At 42.3% G+C, this 18,694-nt stretch overlaps 1 protein-coding gene across 1 annotated transcript; it reads right to left on the reverse strand.

Annotated features, from left to right (window-relative positions):
• Positions 1-4,234: 4,234 nt before the first annotated feature.
• On the reverse strand, positions 4,235-16,758 carry LOC115811668 (midnolin). Its single transcript, XM_030773966.1, has 7 exons — positions 16,028-16,758; positions 15,162-15,249; positions 14,932-14,994; positions 8,228-8,692; positions 7,667-7,787; positions 7,298-7,567; positions 4,235-4,619 (listed from the first exon to the last, which is right to left on the reverse strand). The coding sequence occupies exons 1-7, from the start codon at positions 16,252-16,254 to the stop codon at positions 4,357-4,359; spliced, it is 1,497 nt and encodes a 498-aa protein (XP_030629826.1). The 5' UTR covers positions 16,255-16,758; the 3' UTR covers positions 4,235-4,356.
• Between the last annotated feature and the right edge of the window lie 1,936 nt (positions 16,759-18,694).

The raw sequence follows: 18,694 nt of genomic DNA on the forward strand, positions 1-18,694 counted from the left end.
TTCATAGTTTTTTGTTTTTTTTATTTTGGCTGGGTGGTTGTGAATATTTAACAGAGGATGACGAGTGACAAAAGCAAAAACAAATGATGATGACGGCGAAACCATGATAACGGTTTTGTATTTAGTTGTGAAATGTCACAGACCTCCGTAGGCTAACAAAGGGCATTTTGCACTCAAAAGAAAATTTCAACAAAAACTCAATGAATCACTATTAACCTCAGCCCAGCCTTTGAACCCATATCTTAAAAATCTCTTCTGACTCAAACGTCCTTCAAAGTCTTACACTTTACTCATACCACAAACCCAAACTGGACCAAAGTCCACATCTTAACCCTCCTCTGCCTCTTGAGAATACGGCTTTAATCTAGGAATTATTACACACTAATCCGCTTTGTTATTACGTATAGCTGTTTAGTGTTGCACTGTGTTCACGGTGATTGAGCTCTAAGCGGCAATACCCAATGGCTACGGCCCAGAGGCTTCAGTGAGTCAACATTTTGTCTGGAAAAAGGCTTTGTTAGTGAGCAGAGGGGAACAGTTTACATTCTTAGACTCAAGACCTTGTATCATAATATTCTTAAACAATGAAACATTCCTCAGGTCAACACAGAAAACGGATATGTCAAGACATTTGTACAAATGGTGCAATTTGCATTTGATCTGTTTTTTACGTTATGACAAAGTATTCCTTGAAATTAGAAATGTTCATGTTTCTTGTCCTGTTTGTGTGTGTGTGTGTCCATTGGTTTGTGTTATAGAAATTACTATCAAGGCTTTAAATGAACAGCACAGAGTATGTGGGCATGAGAGTGAAGCTGTTCTCGTGTTTACGCTGATCCAAAAAGAGACAGTTACATGTTTTCTGTTTCATATCCTCCCTTAGCCTACTGGGTGTTTAAATACCATCACTTAACCAAAAACCACACGCAGTTACGACTGCTCTCTGAACCAACGCTTGAAGCAAACACCTGTACCAATCAGCTCCGACAAGGATGGAACCGTCTCTCAAAAAGTTCAGGAAACTGATGCTGAGCGGGTCAAAACATTCTGTCCAAATCTTGAAATGAGGTAATGCAGATTATCAGCAAACGGAGCCGCTTTTTCCTCCTCCAGCAAATAGTGTGGCATTATTCAAGTTCATTTTGTAATTCCTTTATTTGGAAACTGATGTAACTTGATCTAAGGCAGCTTTTAATGTAGAACTACATATTTTTATTTTGCTGCATATTTAAACGTGTGCTGAAAGTTTAGTCAGTAAAGCAGTTAGGCTGGATGAAGTATTTTGGGATATTGTGAGCAGACTGGCCATAAACAGCCTTACAGTTTAGATGGGTGAAAAATTTTATTACACATACAATGTTGCTATCGAAATAAAGTTGAGTCTTTAAAATAGTATTCTCCGTTCAATTTATTACCTAGAAAGAAAGAAACTCTATCGCAAGCCACACTGTATTGCTCAAGAAAAAAAAAATACTTTTCAGCTTTAATTTTTTTTTCCTCTTTTGGACACAAGTTTCCATTCTTAGACAAAAAAAACACAGACAAATGAAAAAGAAAAGACATAAACAATGCAAAAAAAAAAAAGAAGAAAAAAAAGACAGAGGATACCGATTCACAGTTACCAGTTTGGTTTCTTAAATTAATACAATTACAAATGTGCTACAACTGGTCTAGAGCTAGAACATTGTACTTTGACTCATTCTTTTTAATGACTTGCTTACGAGACAAAAAAAACAACAACAACAACAACAACAACAACAACAACAAAAAACAGGCAACAAAATGCAGTGTGAACCATTTGAGATCATACCAACTGTATGATAATCAAAGTCTCAACAACCACTTACATTTCCCCTTTATCTATTTATATAACTATTTCCACTCTCATTTAAATAAATTACATATTGTATTTCATGCATTCAGTCCAAATATATTTTGGGAACAGATTTCTGTGAGACAAGAAACACACATAGTTACATGTTGTCGTGAGTATGCTGACAGTCGTGCCTATCTCTGCACAGTAATACAATTTGTACAGTATGCTTACTGCTCCTAAATGTACTGGTGTTGGAGAGAACTGAGTTTCAAGTACAAACAAGTAAGACTGAAAGCAAACAGAATGGCATTAGACGAGATCAAGAGACAAAAACACGCGTCACGTCATTATCCTTAAAAATAAGAAAAAAAACAAAACAAAAGTAGACCAAGTTTTCAAAGTCTTTCTCTTTCTCCGTCTTCTTTTGAGCAAGAATGAAAAACCCCTTGCAGAATACACAATGTCTCTTCTGTCTGTCTGTCTGTCTGTTCGAGCCCTCTTTACCAACACGCCACACACACAAAAAAAAATTAAAGTTTTGTTTTGAGTTCCAACCTGTTGTCACATGAAAAAAAAAATCAGTTTGCAGTGAATTTTTTTTTTTAAGGCACCAAGGCCTTTAGAGAAGTCAGTTGGCTGTTGATAGCGTGGGGGGAGGGGGGGGGGTGTGTGTGGATTCTCACGATCACAACAACAGCGTACATCCACAAACAAACAAAAAAAAAAACCTCTCCCCACACTAACATTCTCTGTCATTTTAGAGAAAAATAATAAGGCCACTGTACAGAGACATGGTCCATTCCCCAGCACTGTAATCTCTCACAGCAAAATTGTGCATTTCTAGAATTTCCTGAAACTTCTTTTTTTTTTTTTCCCCAGAAGAGTTCCTTTTTTTCCTGGCCAACGCTGGACAAATAGCAGACACTTCCCCTCTGTTGTCCTGGTTTGGGTGAAATTCTTCACAAACCGTAATGTGTCACCAACAACAGGACAGTGAGAGAATCCAAGGGAAGTCCTTTACCCCCCCCTCTCTCTCCTCTCAAAATGTAAAGACAGACCAGGGCTCCACACCCTGTTTATATTCTTGTCTCCTGACAAATGGCAAGATAGTGCTACTGAAAATACTATGATGAACGGGGTGCTCCTGAAGGTTCTCATATATGAAATGTATGCATTCAAAGTCTCTCTCCCGTACTCTAGTCACGGACATGTGTAACTGGCGTATCCATGCTCATAAATTTGCTGACTTTTCACCCAGAAAATGAGACCGTAGCAGCGAAAAAGATTCAGGCGCAGTTTATAGTAACCAGAGGCACTGAAATTTCATCTTAAGACGATCACGAATCACTGATATCTCTTATTGATATCTGCTCAAATGCAGGGAGTTGTGCAGTATAATTAAACGGCATTTACTCTTCGTTACGGGCTTTTTTTTTCTCCTTTGTATCAGCTGGAGTACAGGTATTGACATCACTGAATGACCTATACTGCAATGCTGCATGAGAATTACATCATTACTCTCATAGCACTGACATGTTGGCATTGTGGGACTGAATACAGTGGTTTCTGTTGGTTTAGCACAAATATATGCTTTGAATATATGCTATACCCAATGTTAGAGATTTATCTCTGTGAATCATTATACAGCGAATTCACACACACACACACACACACACACAGAGAGAACATAGATTAAATAGTCACTCTTGATCCGCAGACATGGTAAGAGGGTAGGGACTAATTGAATTCTGTGTGACTAAATGCTTCCTCAGATTTGCACTGACATTAAAGGGTCACTAATAAGAATTGATAAGCACTCCATAAAAGGTTTCTTTTCAAATCAAACTGACATTAATTTCTCAAAAGCGATCTTTTTTTTTTTTTAAATAAATCCAATTGCTAACTTCCCGATATGAAATCATTCCGTTCAACAAATATGTTAATGCTTCCATATTCAAAACTGCGCCCTTTCTAAACTAAGTCAAGAGAAGAGTAAAAATGTGCAAAACGTGGTTTGTTTTTTTTTTTGTGTGGATTTTGAAAAACCTGAATCCTTAACTAGTTTAATGCTACATAGTGCGTTTGTAACAATGACAATTATGTCTAAAACATCAAGAGTCAAATACGTGAATGTGAATAAGTTTCAATGCCCACTGTGAGAGTAGAGGGACCTTTATAAGTCAAGGTCTTGTGTATATCCAGTAGACAACCAGACTTCAGAGAGAGTTTCCACCAGGGTATATGGTCTCTGAATCGACGGGTGTTCCCGTCACTAAAAAGGCAATTCCAAAGAGTAGTTTTGTTATTTAACGTCTTCGTATCCAAACCAACGTCCAGATCTCTTGTTCAAGCATGATATACAGTTACGGGTGAGGCTCCTTCAGATGGAATCTCTTGTTCTATGCACCATGTTTTTTTTCTTCAAATTCTTTTTTCCATTCTTTTTTTTTTTTTTTTTTTGGCTTCTTTCATTCTTCGCCTCCTCTCGCACCCCTATGACGCCGTCTGGCCCTCTCTCACAGAGTTATGGGCGTGTCTGTTCAGGCCATGACGTACTCTGTGTTCATATCTGACTGGACGTCGGGCTTCCACACGGACTCTTCAAAGTCCAGGTCCAGTGAGCCTTCGCTGGAGAGGCTGCTGTTGCTATGGCTACGTGCAGCCTTGCGATTGGGCAGCCAGTGGTAAGGGGCGCGCGTGTCCCTTCTGGCTTTTCGCCTCAACCGTCTCTGCTGCATCAGAAGCTGGAGCCGCTCCACCTTACAACGTGTCGCCCTGTTCTCGGTCTGACGCACATGCTCACCTTAGAGGAAAAAACGGACAGAGAAAGAGAGAGAGAGAGAGAGAAAGAAAGAAAGAGATCTGATTAAGCAAAATGATTTAAAATCAATGGATATGACAACCGTTTCTTTGCACTAACCATTAACCATATTATTGTTTTGACAGAGTACTTGTACCATTGGTAAAAGCATTAGTAATTTGGCAAAGAGGTATTTGGCACATTTAAACTATGCAAAAATGAAAAGGGTAAGAGATGCACTTGACTGCATAGTTAGAGGCCTGTCATTTCAACATGTGTTCTTTCTGCAAGTTTTGGCAAGAAGCCTGACTGCAGCCTTTAGTTTCAGAGTTAAAGGTAGGTTGTTGAACTGTTTCTCTCTATCGGACTTCAGTTTCGTTTTGAAACATATTTCTATTTGCAGTGGGGGAAAGCAAAACAAAAATACTGATTCTACCCCTTATCTCTCCATCAGTCACAGAAGAATAAACAAAGCACAGAGAGAAATCCAGTATTGCATCAAGCTGCCCATCTGGCCTTCCCCCCCCCCAGACACCCACACACACACACACACACACACACACCCACACACACACACAAACAGAAAAGTAGAAGATTACAGGAGCCGAACACTGGTTAACAAACCAAAACTCCAAATCACATATTACCTAACGAAGCAAATTCTTTTCCCAGATGCCCACCTAGATGAAATTACAAGGCTGATACACAAGCTACAAGCCGACGGTTGTGTACAACAGGAAGGTCGTCTTAGATGGCCAACGCACCACAAATCACCACGCATTTCACATTATACAGTAACTGTTTCACAATGTGCTTAGCCTCCTTTTGATGTATTGTCAATGCAGACACTTATCATTAAGCACCAGGGTGCTTTCTCAGTCAGACAATCAAAGCTAATGAGCTATCAGGACCTGCTTAACCACACACACTTCAGTTTTACCTTACGTAGACTAAAAACGTCAGGCTTATCAATTAAGAGATACAACAACAACAACGACAACAAATAAAAAAAAAAAACGGGGCGTAAAAGATACTTTTTTGTGTCCGTGTTAAGTCATTCCGGGGTTAGTAAGTGATGTTATTTCACAATAGCTCTGTGGAAATGATTGACAGGCTGAGCCTGCATTTGCATTGAGAGCAGGCCTGTGGCCCAGTGGAACAGTGCAATGCCGTGGGTCTGTTCTTTCCACAGTCCCGGGACCTGGGTGAGCCATGAATGATTTAAGCCTCATCAGCATGTTTCCACTGGAGAGATATGGAACGAGGGAACATGAGATCACACACGACTGCAGAGTGAGGGCCTGTTATTAGCCGGCCAGGCGTGGCCCCCGCGGGCCCGCGGCACGGGTAATTATGATCCGGTCGGAATTATTCATGAACTCTGCTTCTTTGAAAAAGACAAGAGTTGAGATGTGCTAGGTTGGCAGTTCAGGTTAATATTCACCGGCAGAGCTGTGACCCTCACAGATTAGGAACAAAGCCACACCAGGGGGTGAACATTAGGTCACTGCCTGCTCTCCTCTGAGGGGTTATATCTCTAACTGAGAGAAATCATAGTTCTTTAGTCAAAAACATCAGCTTGGTGAACGAGTTGGCTATTCTACAAACACTGTGAATTTAGGACAATGCACTGGACCTTTCTGGACGTAGGAAACATATAGGCCATGCGCTTGAAGATAACTCTCTCTCTTTCTTTCTTTCTTGCTCTCTCTCTCTCTCTCTTGCTCTGTCTGTCTCTCACTCTCTCTTTCTCTCTCTGTCTCTTACTCTCTGTCTTTCAGTCTGACGCAAAAACCTCTTTGCAGAATAAAGCGGTCGGTGAGCAAATGAGTGGTCAGCGTATGGATATAAATTAAACACATGAACAGAATTATAAGATCATGAATGGAAGCTCAACACAGTGTTTTTCCCTTCTCCGCCCCCACAATACACATTCTTTTGACACGGGCGTTTCTGTCTAAGAGGTTCCATATAAAGTCAAAAGACATACAGACAGAGTGTGAGGGCTGGGCTTGGAGAGCGCTGGCATGTTTTACAGATGAGGTTAGACTTTTGGACTGCTCTAACGGAAATGGTAGGAAGGTCCATTGACTAGAGGGCAAGAGAGGGGGTGGAGAGAGAAGAGAAGAGGAGGAGAGAGGGGGTGGCAGCATGGCTGAGAAGTAAACTATTTGGAGAAGCTATTTAATGCGGCCTCACAACCAAATGCGTGCACACACACACACACACGTATATACCCACACGCACGCAAATGCACACGCAGACGCACACACACACGAATAACGTGTTCCAATATGCATTCATTTAAAGCTAGACAGCGCACCCCCCCCCAAAATACACATTTTATTGCACATCTGGTGCCTGCATAGGCACGCTAGAACATCAGAGAGAAATCCAGAGCAGTGCGTTATTTTCCAGTAAAACGCGCTGACTCATCCTTTACAGTGCTTTTATTCATCTGTGCTCCTTTCATACACAGCATGGCATTCCGTTCTGCTGATAAGCCATCATGAACTCACTGTCCCCAAAGAGACAGTCAAGCCAGTCATGCATGTAAACATACATATCATCAGACATTCATCACACCCACCTGTCCCTCCCCCTGAGACAAACAAACACACATACACACACATACACACACACACAAAGTAGCACATACGTGCAAACACGATGTTACTCACCAGCAGGTTTGGCCAGCCGGCTGTGACTAGGTGTCTGACTATCCGAGGTAGTTGAGGTGGAGAAGTGAGTGGGAGAGGTGGGTGAAGCAGGCGGGGAGGGTGTAGGTGATGGAGGGGTACACTGGGTCTGGCAGCGTAACTGCGCTAGTGAAGGAGGGGTGCCCTGGTAGTGCCGCGTGGCACTGAGCAGATCGTTCAGGATCTGCAGGATGGTGCTGATGTCACGACGGGGCCGCCCACTGCTGTCCTGACAGTTAGGATGTAAAGTGCCTGAAAGAGAGCGAGAGAGAGATAAAGGTACATGAGTCTCTCACCAGCCAGTTCTAGTTATTCAGAATTTGTTTTAGGTCTGATGGTTCGTGGTCTCACCTGAGAAGGTTCCTGAGAAAACCCCAGGCGCATGGTTGACAAAGCTCTCGATGACGGCGCCTGGTTTTCTTGTCTGTCTGGAGGCAGAGCTACTGCTGGGGATCTTTGTACTGCAATCAGCCTGTCGCAAACAAACAAATTAGTCAAATTAGCCTCCAATGTACTTTCAACTCCATCTTCGCTCAGCTACTGAGGAAAACCGTCCATGTGACTAATTAAGAGGAATCTCTAATGACATCAACATATCCCAAAGGGCCTCACAGTGACCAAAAAAGAGACAAAACAGTCTTTGTTTAGAGTCATCAACTAAATTGAACTACTTTTAGCATAATGAAATCTCACTGCCTTGATTCATCACAGTAAAATGATACATTTCGTCCAAAGGTTGCAGCAAATGAGGCATAAGGACATTTTTCCCAGACAGCTAAGTCACTGAGTTGTCTCTTCACACAAAGCAGCTATGTGACCAACAGAACGAGTCACGGCCCAAGGCCACCCTCTCTAACGTCTCCTCACCAGCCAGCATACGGAACTGAGGCACCAATCAGAGGGCAGGCTTACCCGCGGGCAAGGTGTGGGCGGGGCTGCGTTCTGAACGCCTGAACCGGCACCTGAAGACAAATGAGGGTGGGGTGCAGTGCCAGCAAACAGGGTGGGGCAGGGTCTGGCAGGCACAGCGTGGGCACTGGGCGAAGCTTGTTGGTCTGTGCGAGCGTTGGGCGAGAATGAGGAGCTGACTGGAAACTCGAGGCGTGAAGCCGATTGCGTGTGATGGGAATGTGGGCTCCTCATCTGTCCGACGTTGGTGTTGTTGTTGTTGTTGTTGCTGCTGCTGCTGCTGCTACTGCTTCCACAGGAGCCCACGGGCGTGGAGCCCGCACCCGAAGGACCCCTGGACAGGTGGTGGCGATGGTGCTGCTGGCCGGAGGATTGCTGAGCCGCTAATTGCAGCTGGACGAACATCATGTGATCTCCCACGCGCAGGGCCAGCGTGAGGGGCGACCTTCCCGACAGAAAATCACTGACCTACAGATGAGAGGAAAAAAAAAAAAAGACAAAACCACAGATATATGAATACATGTCTTTGTCTGATGCAGACAGATAAGAAAAAAAAAAATCTTTTTTCAACTGAACACCCTTCTGTCTCCAAAGCTGTGCCCCATTTCCACCACAGTCGATCTCTAAAGCAGAGGGCCTTTGCGTGAGTGGAGAGGATGAGTGTACTAAAGACAGCATGCAGAGGGAAGCCCTTTGGACTTTGATCTAGCCCATGTGATTCATAACCACTGGAACGATGAGGTCATCTGAGTGTCAGCACTCCCTCAAACTCAACTCTGACTCTCACAGGACATGAAAGGCTAATTAGGCAAACCCAAAACAGGAGGATCCTAGTCAATAAATCTCCTAACTTAACATTTTCAAAGGCCAATTGGTATTATTTGTCTTTTGAACATGGGGTATCTTAACATTTTTTGTTCAGAATGTAAAGGACGCAAGACCCACAAAAACACATTTTCCATATACCTGAAACACCTGGAAAATCCCAACTGACCTGAATATACATGTGTGTGTGTGTGATTGAGTGTGTGTGTGTGTGTGTGTGTGTGTGTGTGTGCATGTGTGTGTGAGTGTGCATGCGTGTAGAGTGGGCAGCTGTCTCTCTGCAAAAGTGACAACTTCGCTCTCAAGCGGGTATCACTCATCAGCGAAAGGGAGGCAGCAGAGGACGCTGGGAAAATGCTATTGACCTTTTCTCTAGTCCTAGTCTGAGCCATCACACCCACTACAAACTATTTACTGTAAAGAAATAGGTAATCCATGCTCAACCTTACGCCTTCACGCCTGTCTGCTGCTCTGACTCAAACCGGTGAAGACTTCTCAAAGCATAAGGCAAAGAGCAGCTAGACTACTGACGTGTAAAAAAACAAAGAAAAGGAACCTGAAAGATATGTAGACACATTTGCTACAAGAACAACAGACCATAATAGCTTTAAACAGCCCTGTGCCCACACGCCAACACCAAACCAAGCCATGGAATGAGATTACGTAAAGTACGGCGCATGTGATAGAGGAGTAAGATAACACGGGCAGATTTTAGGGGGCGGACACTAATACCTGACGGAGTGCAGGGTGTACCTGTGTTCTTGGGAAAGAGTGATATCATCGTACTAGAAGAAAGAGGCACACTAAGAAGAAGTAGGTTGGTGGAATAAAAGGCTGGGCAAATGTCAATGACCCTTAAGCCTACCAGCACACCCACACAGTTTAACTGCTGTTAAATAAGACCATAATTAGATGGCGGGATTTGAAAAGAGCTTTAGAGCTCACACAAATTGTTTGCAGGCATCTCTCGTAAACAGATCTCGGGTTTGAGGAAAAAAAAAGAAAAGAAAAAAAAAAAACCTCATTGAGATGTATGCAGAGGTGAGATGGTTTTAGGGAGTGAAGCTTCTTCAGACTTCTGCTGTCCTGGCTGTGAAACCACGGCGGTATATGGGTTTTTATTTTCTATGGTTAAACTACATAACAGGATCTCTGTTCAAAAGGTCTCTGTTCCTTGTCTTAATGGGAACTGGAATCTGCCTGTAGATCAACATTACCAACAGCTCAAGACAGAGAATGGTATTGGGAAAAAAAGGAAGAAATGTGGCCAACACATGGGCCATATTTCCACTCTCTTCCCTCTTCGCTTCCTCTGTTGGAAATCACTTTCATTTTCTTCATTAAGTCAATACTGTTAACCAGATGTAAGTGAAACATACCTGCACAATACATTTTTCTATCAGTGGCCAGTGACAATGGGTTTATCTGATCATTACCACATCTCATGACGTAGGGAGAAGAGTTCAAATGGTCAACGAAGACTTTGAACTCAGTGAGCTCAACCTTGAGTAAAACAGAAAATTCCAAACTTGGTCTTTGATTTGACTCTTTCCAAAGAGAGAATGATTAACCTACACTTCTGCAGTCTGAGTCATAGCGTTGCGAAACGGCCAATAAGAAATGATCTCATAAATTGATCTACCTGTGAATGGCAATGATTGTTGTACGGAGTCTGAATGGTGTTATCAACCGCTTTGTGGACATGGAGCTATCGCTGGAGTGATTTTTTTTTTTTCATTCTTTGCTCGCTCCGCCCCTCCCCCCGCTGGAAAAGCCCAGTCACGATGCCGACCACTTCAGGCACAAAAGCAGGCGGCCACTGAAAGGCAGAGGTGATCACGACTCAAACGATTGACTGTCGAAAAGTGCTGGCGGACTCATCTCCACAAATATCAGGCTCTACCCAACTGCTATCTCTCCCCGCCCCTGGATTCATAAGCTAACATTCACTGGGGAAAAGACCAAGCAAAAGCCAACGCAACCACTCCATGTTCATGATCATGTGCATGTAAATTAACTACAGCTGCTTCAGTAGATTCTAACGTTTCCATGTTGGAAGGTCACCCTTTCAATTTTTCTGTAATGCAGACCTATTTAAAACAGCAAAAAAAATCCTCTTCTGCCATTACATTAATATCATTCAGTGGAAATATTCATAGAGATCCTCTGAAGAAACAGCAATGCATCTAACACTCCATATCCTTATCATTTTGAATGCCAATTCCAATTGTAATCCCTTATCTCCACAATTACGTGTGATCCTACTAATGTAACGTGCTACCTTTCTCAAAATTCAAATTGGACTCTTATCAGGCTGTTACTGAATGGCTTTCCTTAATGGGGGAAGTGTGAGACTAGAGAGTTCAGAGCTTCCTCTCTGATGGTCCCCTATTGATCCTGAAGACACGCAGATGGCCTTCCATTCTGTCTACTCCATGACTGCAGAATGCTATTAAGAACCAATGATTTCCAATTACGGTTGATGAAGAAGGATTACCATGAGAGAGGTGAGAAAAGCCAGAGATGGATTTGTTCTGTTGTTATTGCATCAAGGGATATCTCACAATAACCCATAAACACTTGTACATGCACTGTTTCTATCTTCATTGCCTTTTCGATGCTGAGAGATCATTGAGAGACGCGCTATTGACTATCGCCACAAAAAAAAAAAAAAATCCATCTGATCTACCGCAAGACAAGCCCAGTGTGAGCGAGCCATGAAAACCTTGGGGTCATGCTCAGTCATTCATTCAAATGGACTAACCAAACACATCAGTCAGCGTCCATTTGAAGGCTCAATGCCGCTAAGAAACGAAAAAAGTCGACATTTCGGAGCGAGAGACCAGAGGAGGGGCTGTGACTGCAGCGTGATTTGGTTGGAGCAGCGGTTTCACTGTACACCGTCAGGTCGTGTCGCTACACCGATCGAATCACGAAAGTCGGGAAGTCAGTCCTGATTCACAGACCTGTGCTCGTGTGTGTGTGTGTGTGTGTGTGTATGTGTGAATGCTAAGGGTGGGGTGATTCAATACAATCACACATTTGCCAATATGCGCTTCACGATCATTCCACACTACCAATACCCTATCAGGAGGAGCTGAATGGTCCAGAGCAGGGACAGAACAAAGTGAGCTGTGTAATGACTCGAAAGCAATAGTTATGGTAAAACAAAAGAGAAACAAAACCCCAAGGCCCAAATAGTAACTGTCCGTTGCTGCATTTCATATTATGAATACCTTCCTAGAAAGGTCAGGGGAAGGCCATTCCATTCATATCATACTTCATAAGCAAAGCAAAATTGACATTTTAGAAAACTACTTTTCCTGTTAGAGTCCACAGTGAGACATTCCCTCTCTCTCTCTCTCTCTCTCCCATACATTCACTCTGCTCTATTGTCTTCATTTGAGCTGCGTGGCTTTTGTAAGTCAATGAGACTTCAGCCAAAGCTGAATGAGTTGTCAATAGCAGTAGCTGAGCGGAGAGAGAGACTCAAAGGGGAAACCCTCCTGCAGTTAATACAGGATTAATGCCAGCAGTTTCCTCATTCCAGCTTATTTGTTTTGGAGCCCTGGCTGGGGCCGGCTGATGAGTTTGACGGTAGCTGAGGTCTAAAACAAAGAATGACTGGGACGTGATGTGTTGTGGGAGGATATGCTACATCTGTAATGACTTCACAAAGCGCAAAACAGACAAATTTGACTATATGTTACAAAAAAAAAAAAAAGAATAACAGAGTTGCTCTCCTCAAAGGAAATGTCAGAGTTGAACACGCTCCACTTCAACCGTGCAATGGTGTGCGTCATATATGAAACCACCATTTAGCATTTTTCTTCTGTAAGATAAGACAGGAAATGGCTAAAAACGCTTTTTTTAGTGGTTCAAGGGTCTCTTCCACACGAGGCTTGGCTGTAGCTGTAAGTGTAAAAATCGAGGTGAAGTTCGGATCTAAAAATAAACCGAAAAAATGATTCATGTGCACAGAGAATTACAAGTAATAACAGGATTATTTTTTTAGTACAGCTGGTAATGACAACACATCACTATATAAATGAGTAAATATCATGGTCTTTTTCAAAGCGAATCTGAATAAACTAAGTTTTAAGGTTAATGCATATGTTTATATTTGTTTGTTTACATATGTTTAATGTCTTCTCCGGGGAGGGTCTACACATAGCCACAACATAATTAAAACGCTAAGCTAACCATTACACAGGAATTTCACAGTTCCAGCCCCTGCAGACCCAAGCACTTCCTCTCGGTCTGCTGGTAAAGCGCATTTATCTTGCAAAGCTAAGTCTATGTTATATCCTGCTCTGTACTGAGTGAACCATGACCTTATGGTCTGGCTAAATACAGGCAGGTTCTATATCCTGTCTGTACCCCCCCCCCCAGTACACACACACACACACACACACACAAACACACACACAGAGTTAATGGTGAGAGGTGAAGCACAGCTTATTTGACAAAAGGCAGGGTGGATAGCAATGGGCTTTGTCTGAACCTTGCGTTCAGCTGACTCCCTTTCTCTGTGGAAACAGCAGTCACAAGAAGGGCTAGCCACACAATGAGAAACGCATACTTCCTGCACTACCCACCCCCGCAGTCACACACACACACACACACGCGCGCGTGCGCGCGCGCGCACACAAACACACATACGCCTGCATGCACACATACACCCAACTGTCGTCAGAGTGGGGCTGCTCGGTGCTCGCGCAACAAAAAGCAGGATTTCCAGGTTAAAAATATCTGCAGTGAGGCACCTCTACTTCTCTCAGGCAACACTCCACCTGCACCACGAACCACATCTGTTAACTGCCAAGATCTACAAAACATGGCACAGAGAGACAAGGCTTCGCTGCACTACGACTTTAAAAGCACATAAGTTACATACAGACTTGCACCGTTGATTCTTTCAAACAAAATCCCTTAGCCTCTCTGAGTACCGGAGAAAAATTTGACAAAAATGCAAAAACGCAAAAAAAAAAAAAAAAATGCAGACTCAGAAAAAAACCCACTGCAGTTACTCTATTTCATGATCGTATCTTTAATTTAAAAGGGATGAATGGCCATTGAAGAGACAGTGTTGTCTGCACAGCATGCTCTCAGGCACATTTCCTATTCAGAGTGAGAGAGGAGGTGAGAGAGAGAGAGAGAACGGGTGGTTGTGCGGAGTTATAATAAGAAAGCTCTGTGAGCCATTTCTTGGAAATCTTTTCTTATCGACTCGAGTCTTTTCTCTCACAGTCCGACCACACGCAAGCCGGGGCAGAGCTGACTTCAGAGAGTGAAGCAAAAATGACGCACACACGTATATACACACACACACACATTTATGGGGTGGAGTTTGCCTGGGCTTGCATGTGTTGCCATTTACAAACACACACGCACACGCGTGCGCGTGTGCACGCACACACACACACGCACAAAACTTGTGGTTCTGAGGCCAGAGGGTGTTACTTAAAACACAGACGCAGATGCACTTACAAACAGAGATTTAAATGGGCAGACTGCCATCTCCCAGCAACATGAGTCACCCATCCGGTGTTCACAGGAAAATACAGTACAACTGTTTGTGCGCACAAAGTGTTACATTCATAAATAGCACAATGTAGTAAAGCTGCAAGTCAATGCAACACGTTGAAAAATCAGGAAGCGAGACAGTGCGATCAGTTCAAATTCTGCTGTCCAGCTACATGTGCGTTTGCATGTGTGTGTGTGTGTTTTTGTGCTGTTCATGTTACATGGCACACATGTATTGTAATTCTGGAGAGACTCCTCCTGAGACACTCATGATCAATATGACAAGAAACTTTTAGTGAGTTTCTGACGAAAATTTGTTGATGAGACAGGAAACACAAGACCACATCCACACTCACCTGAGTTTCTGTTAGGCTCTCCAGTGCTTGCATGATGGACTGCTCAGGTCTTGAGGACTGAGACTTCAGAGGAGAAAAAACAAACAAACAAACAAAACTATCAACATCTTCCTCTATACACAAAGCTACTCATATTTAACCCTCAAAAATAAGGGAAAGGAAGAAAAATAACAAACATTTGTTAAACATATAACTCCTTTTAACTATTAATGACTTGTCCATTTCCTCACCATCAAGCCGGCTTCTACTGTGGGAACCAGAGTCAGCTTACTTCCATCAGCTACTCCAAAGTCCAGAAGCTTCCCTGTGCTTAACCTCCTACAGAAAGAGAGGCAACAACTAAACAGTCAGATGTGTCACAAGGGGTAACGTAACACATAATTGTCTCTGTTCATTTGAGGCAAGTTATACATCTGCTTCCAGATCATTATCAGAGTTTGAGCTGAGGTCATCCTTGCTACTGTCACTTATAAGAACTAGCTGTAGTCAAGCCCAGGGAAGAACACAGTGTTAGTGGGTAACATGTTGCAGGTCCTGGATTACTGATACATGTTAACAGGGCACTGGGGAATGTCGCTGGGGAACTGAGTTTACGGTTTACTAAACTCTGCGGTAGGTCACTTTCTTCGGTTTATAGGTGTATAGCAGTGTTATTGTGCCACTGAACTCGTCATACGTGGACGTGCGAATCGTAAGCCATTTATTAATATAAATACAATAGTATACTTTACCACCAGCCCCCATATAACCTTATAGTCTCTTCACCTAGTTACTACACACAGCTACTCTCTCCTCTCCTGGGACGCAATGACCTCACTGCGTGCATATGCCATGAGTGTGTCGACAACGACTGGAATGTAAAATCGGTCTTCCCTGGAAAAGCCCACAATGTGAGTACTGACAAACTGATGCCTCCGACCTCACAGTGAGATGACCACATCGCTAACTACGCACAAAAAAACCTTAGTGTGGCCATCGTTTCTCTCGGAGGAACTTAGATGGCCGAGAGAAGAACTTACTTAAACCAAAGAGATAACAATGCCGTCTGCAGCACACACGTCTCTATTACAAAGAAGGGCTGAACCTGGTTACTTACGTGTCTTTGTGCAGCAAAGCGAGTCTGTCCTTAGGAACTTTAAGTTTTTGTGAAAGCCTCCTCTTTAGTCCCTCCACCGTCTCTTCCAAAGGAAGAGAAAGCTCAAAGCGGGTGCCGGTGGTTGAACTGATGAATAAATTCATGGAGGTTTCACTCGGTACAAGCTCGGGACAATGGGATGAAGGTCCGTGACTGGTGCAGCTACGAGTTTCAGAATGCTGGTCCATCCGATATAATGCGAACCAGAGGACCAACCAGGTCAGTGAATGTGTGCCTCAGTACGACTAAAAGCTTCTGCGTGGCGTTTGTGGGGACACAGACGGCTGCCTTCCCCGTATATTGTCCAAGAGTGCAAAAAGAAATCTTTGCCAGATGATCAAACAACGACGCGAAAAGGAGATTCCAATATTCCTTTCACGTTTGTTTAGCTATTTGTTTGCTTTCTGAAAAATTCCAAAGTGATTTTTAATTGTCCGCGCGTTGTCAAATGGTCTTATTCGTCCACGTTGGCTATTGTTCCTCTCCACTGGTCAGAGAAAGCCTTCATCCATGGTCTGAAACAGCTGATGACTGTATAGTACAACGTACGACAAAAAATAAAGAAAACAGGCTCTGTTAACAGGTCCCTCTGTTTATTCGATAATTACTTTTTGTCCAAGTAAGTATAGATTTTTGGAGAACGGTTGAGTTAAGAGACCACTAGTTCATGCAAGGAAACACCAGTAAATGCGTCGTCCTCATGCTAGGTTGACTCCGCTGTCTCTTGTTCGATCTACTATTGGACTGTTATCACATTGCACTGCATTTGTTACGAGGCCCGGCTGAGAAATCCGCCCACCACCTTAAAAGACCAATCAAAAAGCCTGCGTACACAGCCTTGGCTAAGGTTGCCCAATCCCCAGAATTTTCGTAACACCCACATGTAGGGAAAAGGCTCCGCCCATTCCCCCTCTCCCACACGACTATTATCAAAGTAACCAATCAGTGATATGCAACAAATACAGCACCAAAACGTTCTCTACTCAGTCAAGTCATTCTGCCATTCATAACATTGCGTTATCATCGTTGTACTGTAAGTGTTTGTAATGAATACAATTGTGCGGTTTTCATTTAGACGTTCAATAAAGACGACAATTAGGGGAGAGCTTTCATTTTTATTTTAGATGTTTTCATTAGTAATATATTGATATTAACCAAATGTTTTTCAAACCAAAGAAGTAATTACATTCGTTATTACAGTGTCATCTCAACTGAAACCGCATACCACCCGTATGAGTTCACATGTTTTTTCGGGTTGTAGTCAAATGCACTGCGGTAAAAGACATGCCCTGCTGAGACGTTAGTGTACAAGATGCTCTTAAATTCAGTTATATGATATCTACTACCTCAAATTTACACAACCTATAGGGTGACTAGGTTAAATGACACTTGACATGTCATAAAATGTTTTCGACAACAGCCAGAAAGAACAATGAGTCATCTTACATGATGTTCTCAAAGATCCATTGTTTATTCACATTGTTGCCTGTAATCCCAGCGTTACTCCAAGGGTGTGTCTATGATGACTCAACATCCTGAGATCTACGCTTCCCATGGCTCCAAGTGGTACAGTTGTCAGATCGTTAGTTTTCTTGTAAATCTGATTCACATACACCTCATTCCAGCGATTGTCTGTTTTGTGTCACAGAATGTACAGTCAAACGTTTAGCACAGGGAAAAATATGAAGGCAGTGTGCCAAGTCAACAATGAAGGCATCCTGATTTTGTGAGTAATCAGAATGTTCTGGTCCATGGGTTCGGACTTTCTAATGTTATGAAATACATTTCATAACACTGTGATGTCCCAGCGTATATATTGGGTGTACACCATCAACAGAGAACCTTAATGTGACTGCTGTGTTTATCAGATAGCTTGACATGTTGGATTTGTCAGTATGGACTGCAGTTTCTGCCATTTTGGTTTAAGCCTCTACTCACAATTAGTACAGGTTTTCAAAATAAGGTTTGTTTTAATCAGGTGTAAACACAAAGCTTATATTTAAGCAAATTACATTATTAAAAAATACTTATGTACCTTTTAGAAGTTTCGTCTTTTTATCTATGTCATTCCTTTTTTTGAAAATTTTTACAAAAGTTCAGTTTTTTGAGAAAGCTGAACATTTGACTCTATAGCATGTTGCTTTTTTTCTGTCAAAACTATACTGTTGTTAAAATACTGTAAAGTTATAAGTACTTGAAGTATAAATACTTCAAAAATAACAAATTGTTAAAGTTCAAACCCTGTTAAAAAAAAAAGAGGTACACTATGTTTATACTCCATGTCTAACCTTCTTCTTAAATAATGAAATGAAACTACTCTTTCAGTCCTCAAGAGACACACGGGAAAAATAAAAATGCTTTTAATTTTCTTTTTTAGTATCACACAATTCCACAAAATGCATGCAGTTCATTATGATTATGAGAATGTTGGTATTTTTTTAGCCATCATAAAATTTGCTTGACTTTATAAAATACTGCAAGATTCCACAGCTCTGTGTACAGTGTCTTTTATGAGGCCACTCACTGTTCAAACTTAGCATACCTTTACAGATTACTTAATAATATTCCATTTGGCAATAACATTGTCAGATTATGACTTCCATAACAATCAACATGGATTATAGGCTT

The sequence above is a fragment of the Chanos chanos genome, chromosome 5 (genome assembly GCF_902362185.1).
Source record: "Chanos chanos chromosome 5, fChaCha1.1, whole genome shotgun sequence".
NCBI lineage: Eukaryota > Metazoa > Chordata > Actinopteri > Gonorynchiformes > Chanidae > Chanos > Chanos chanos.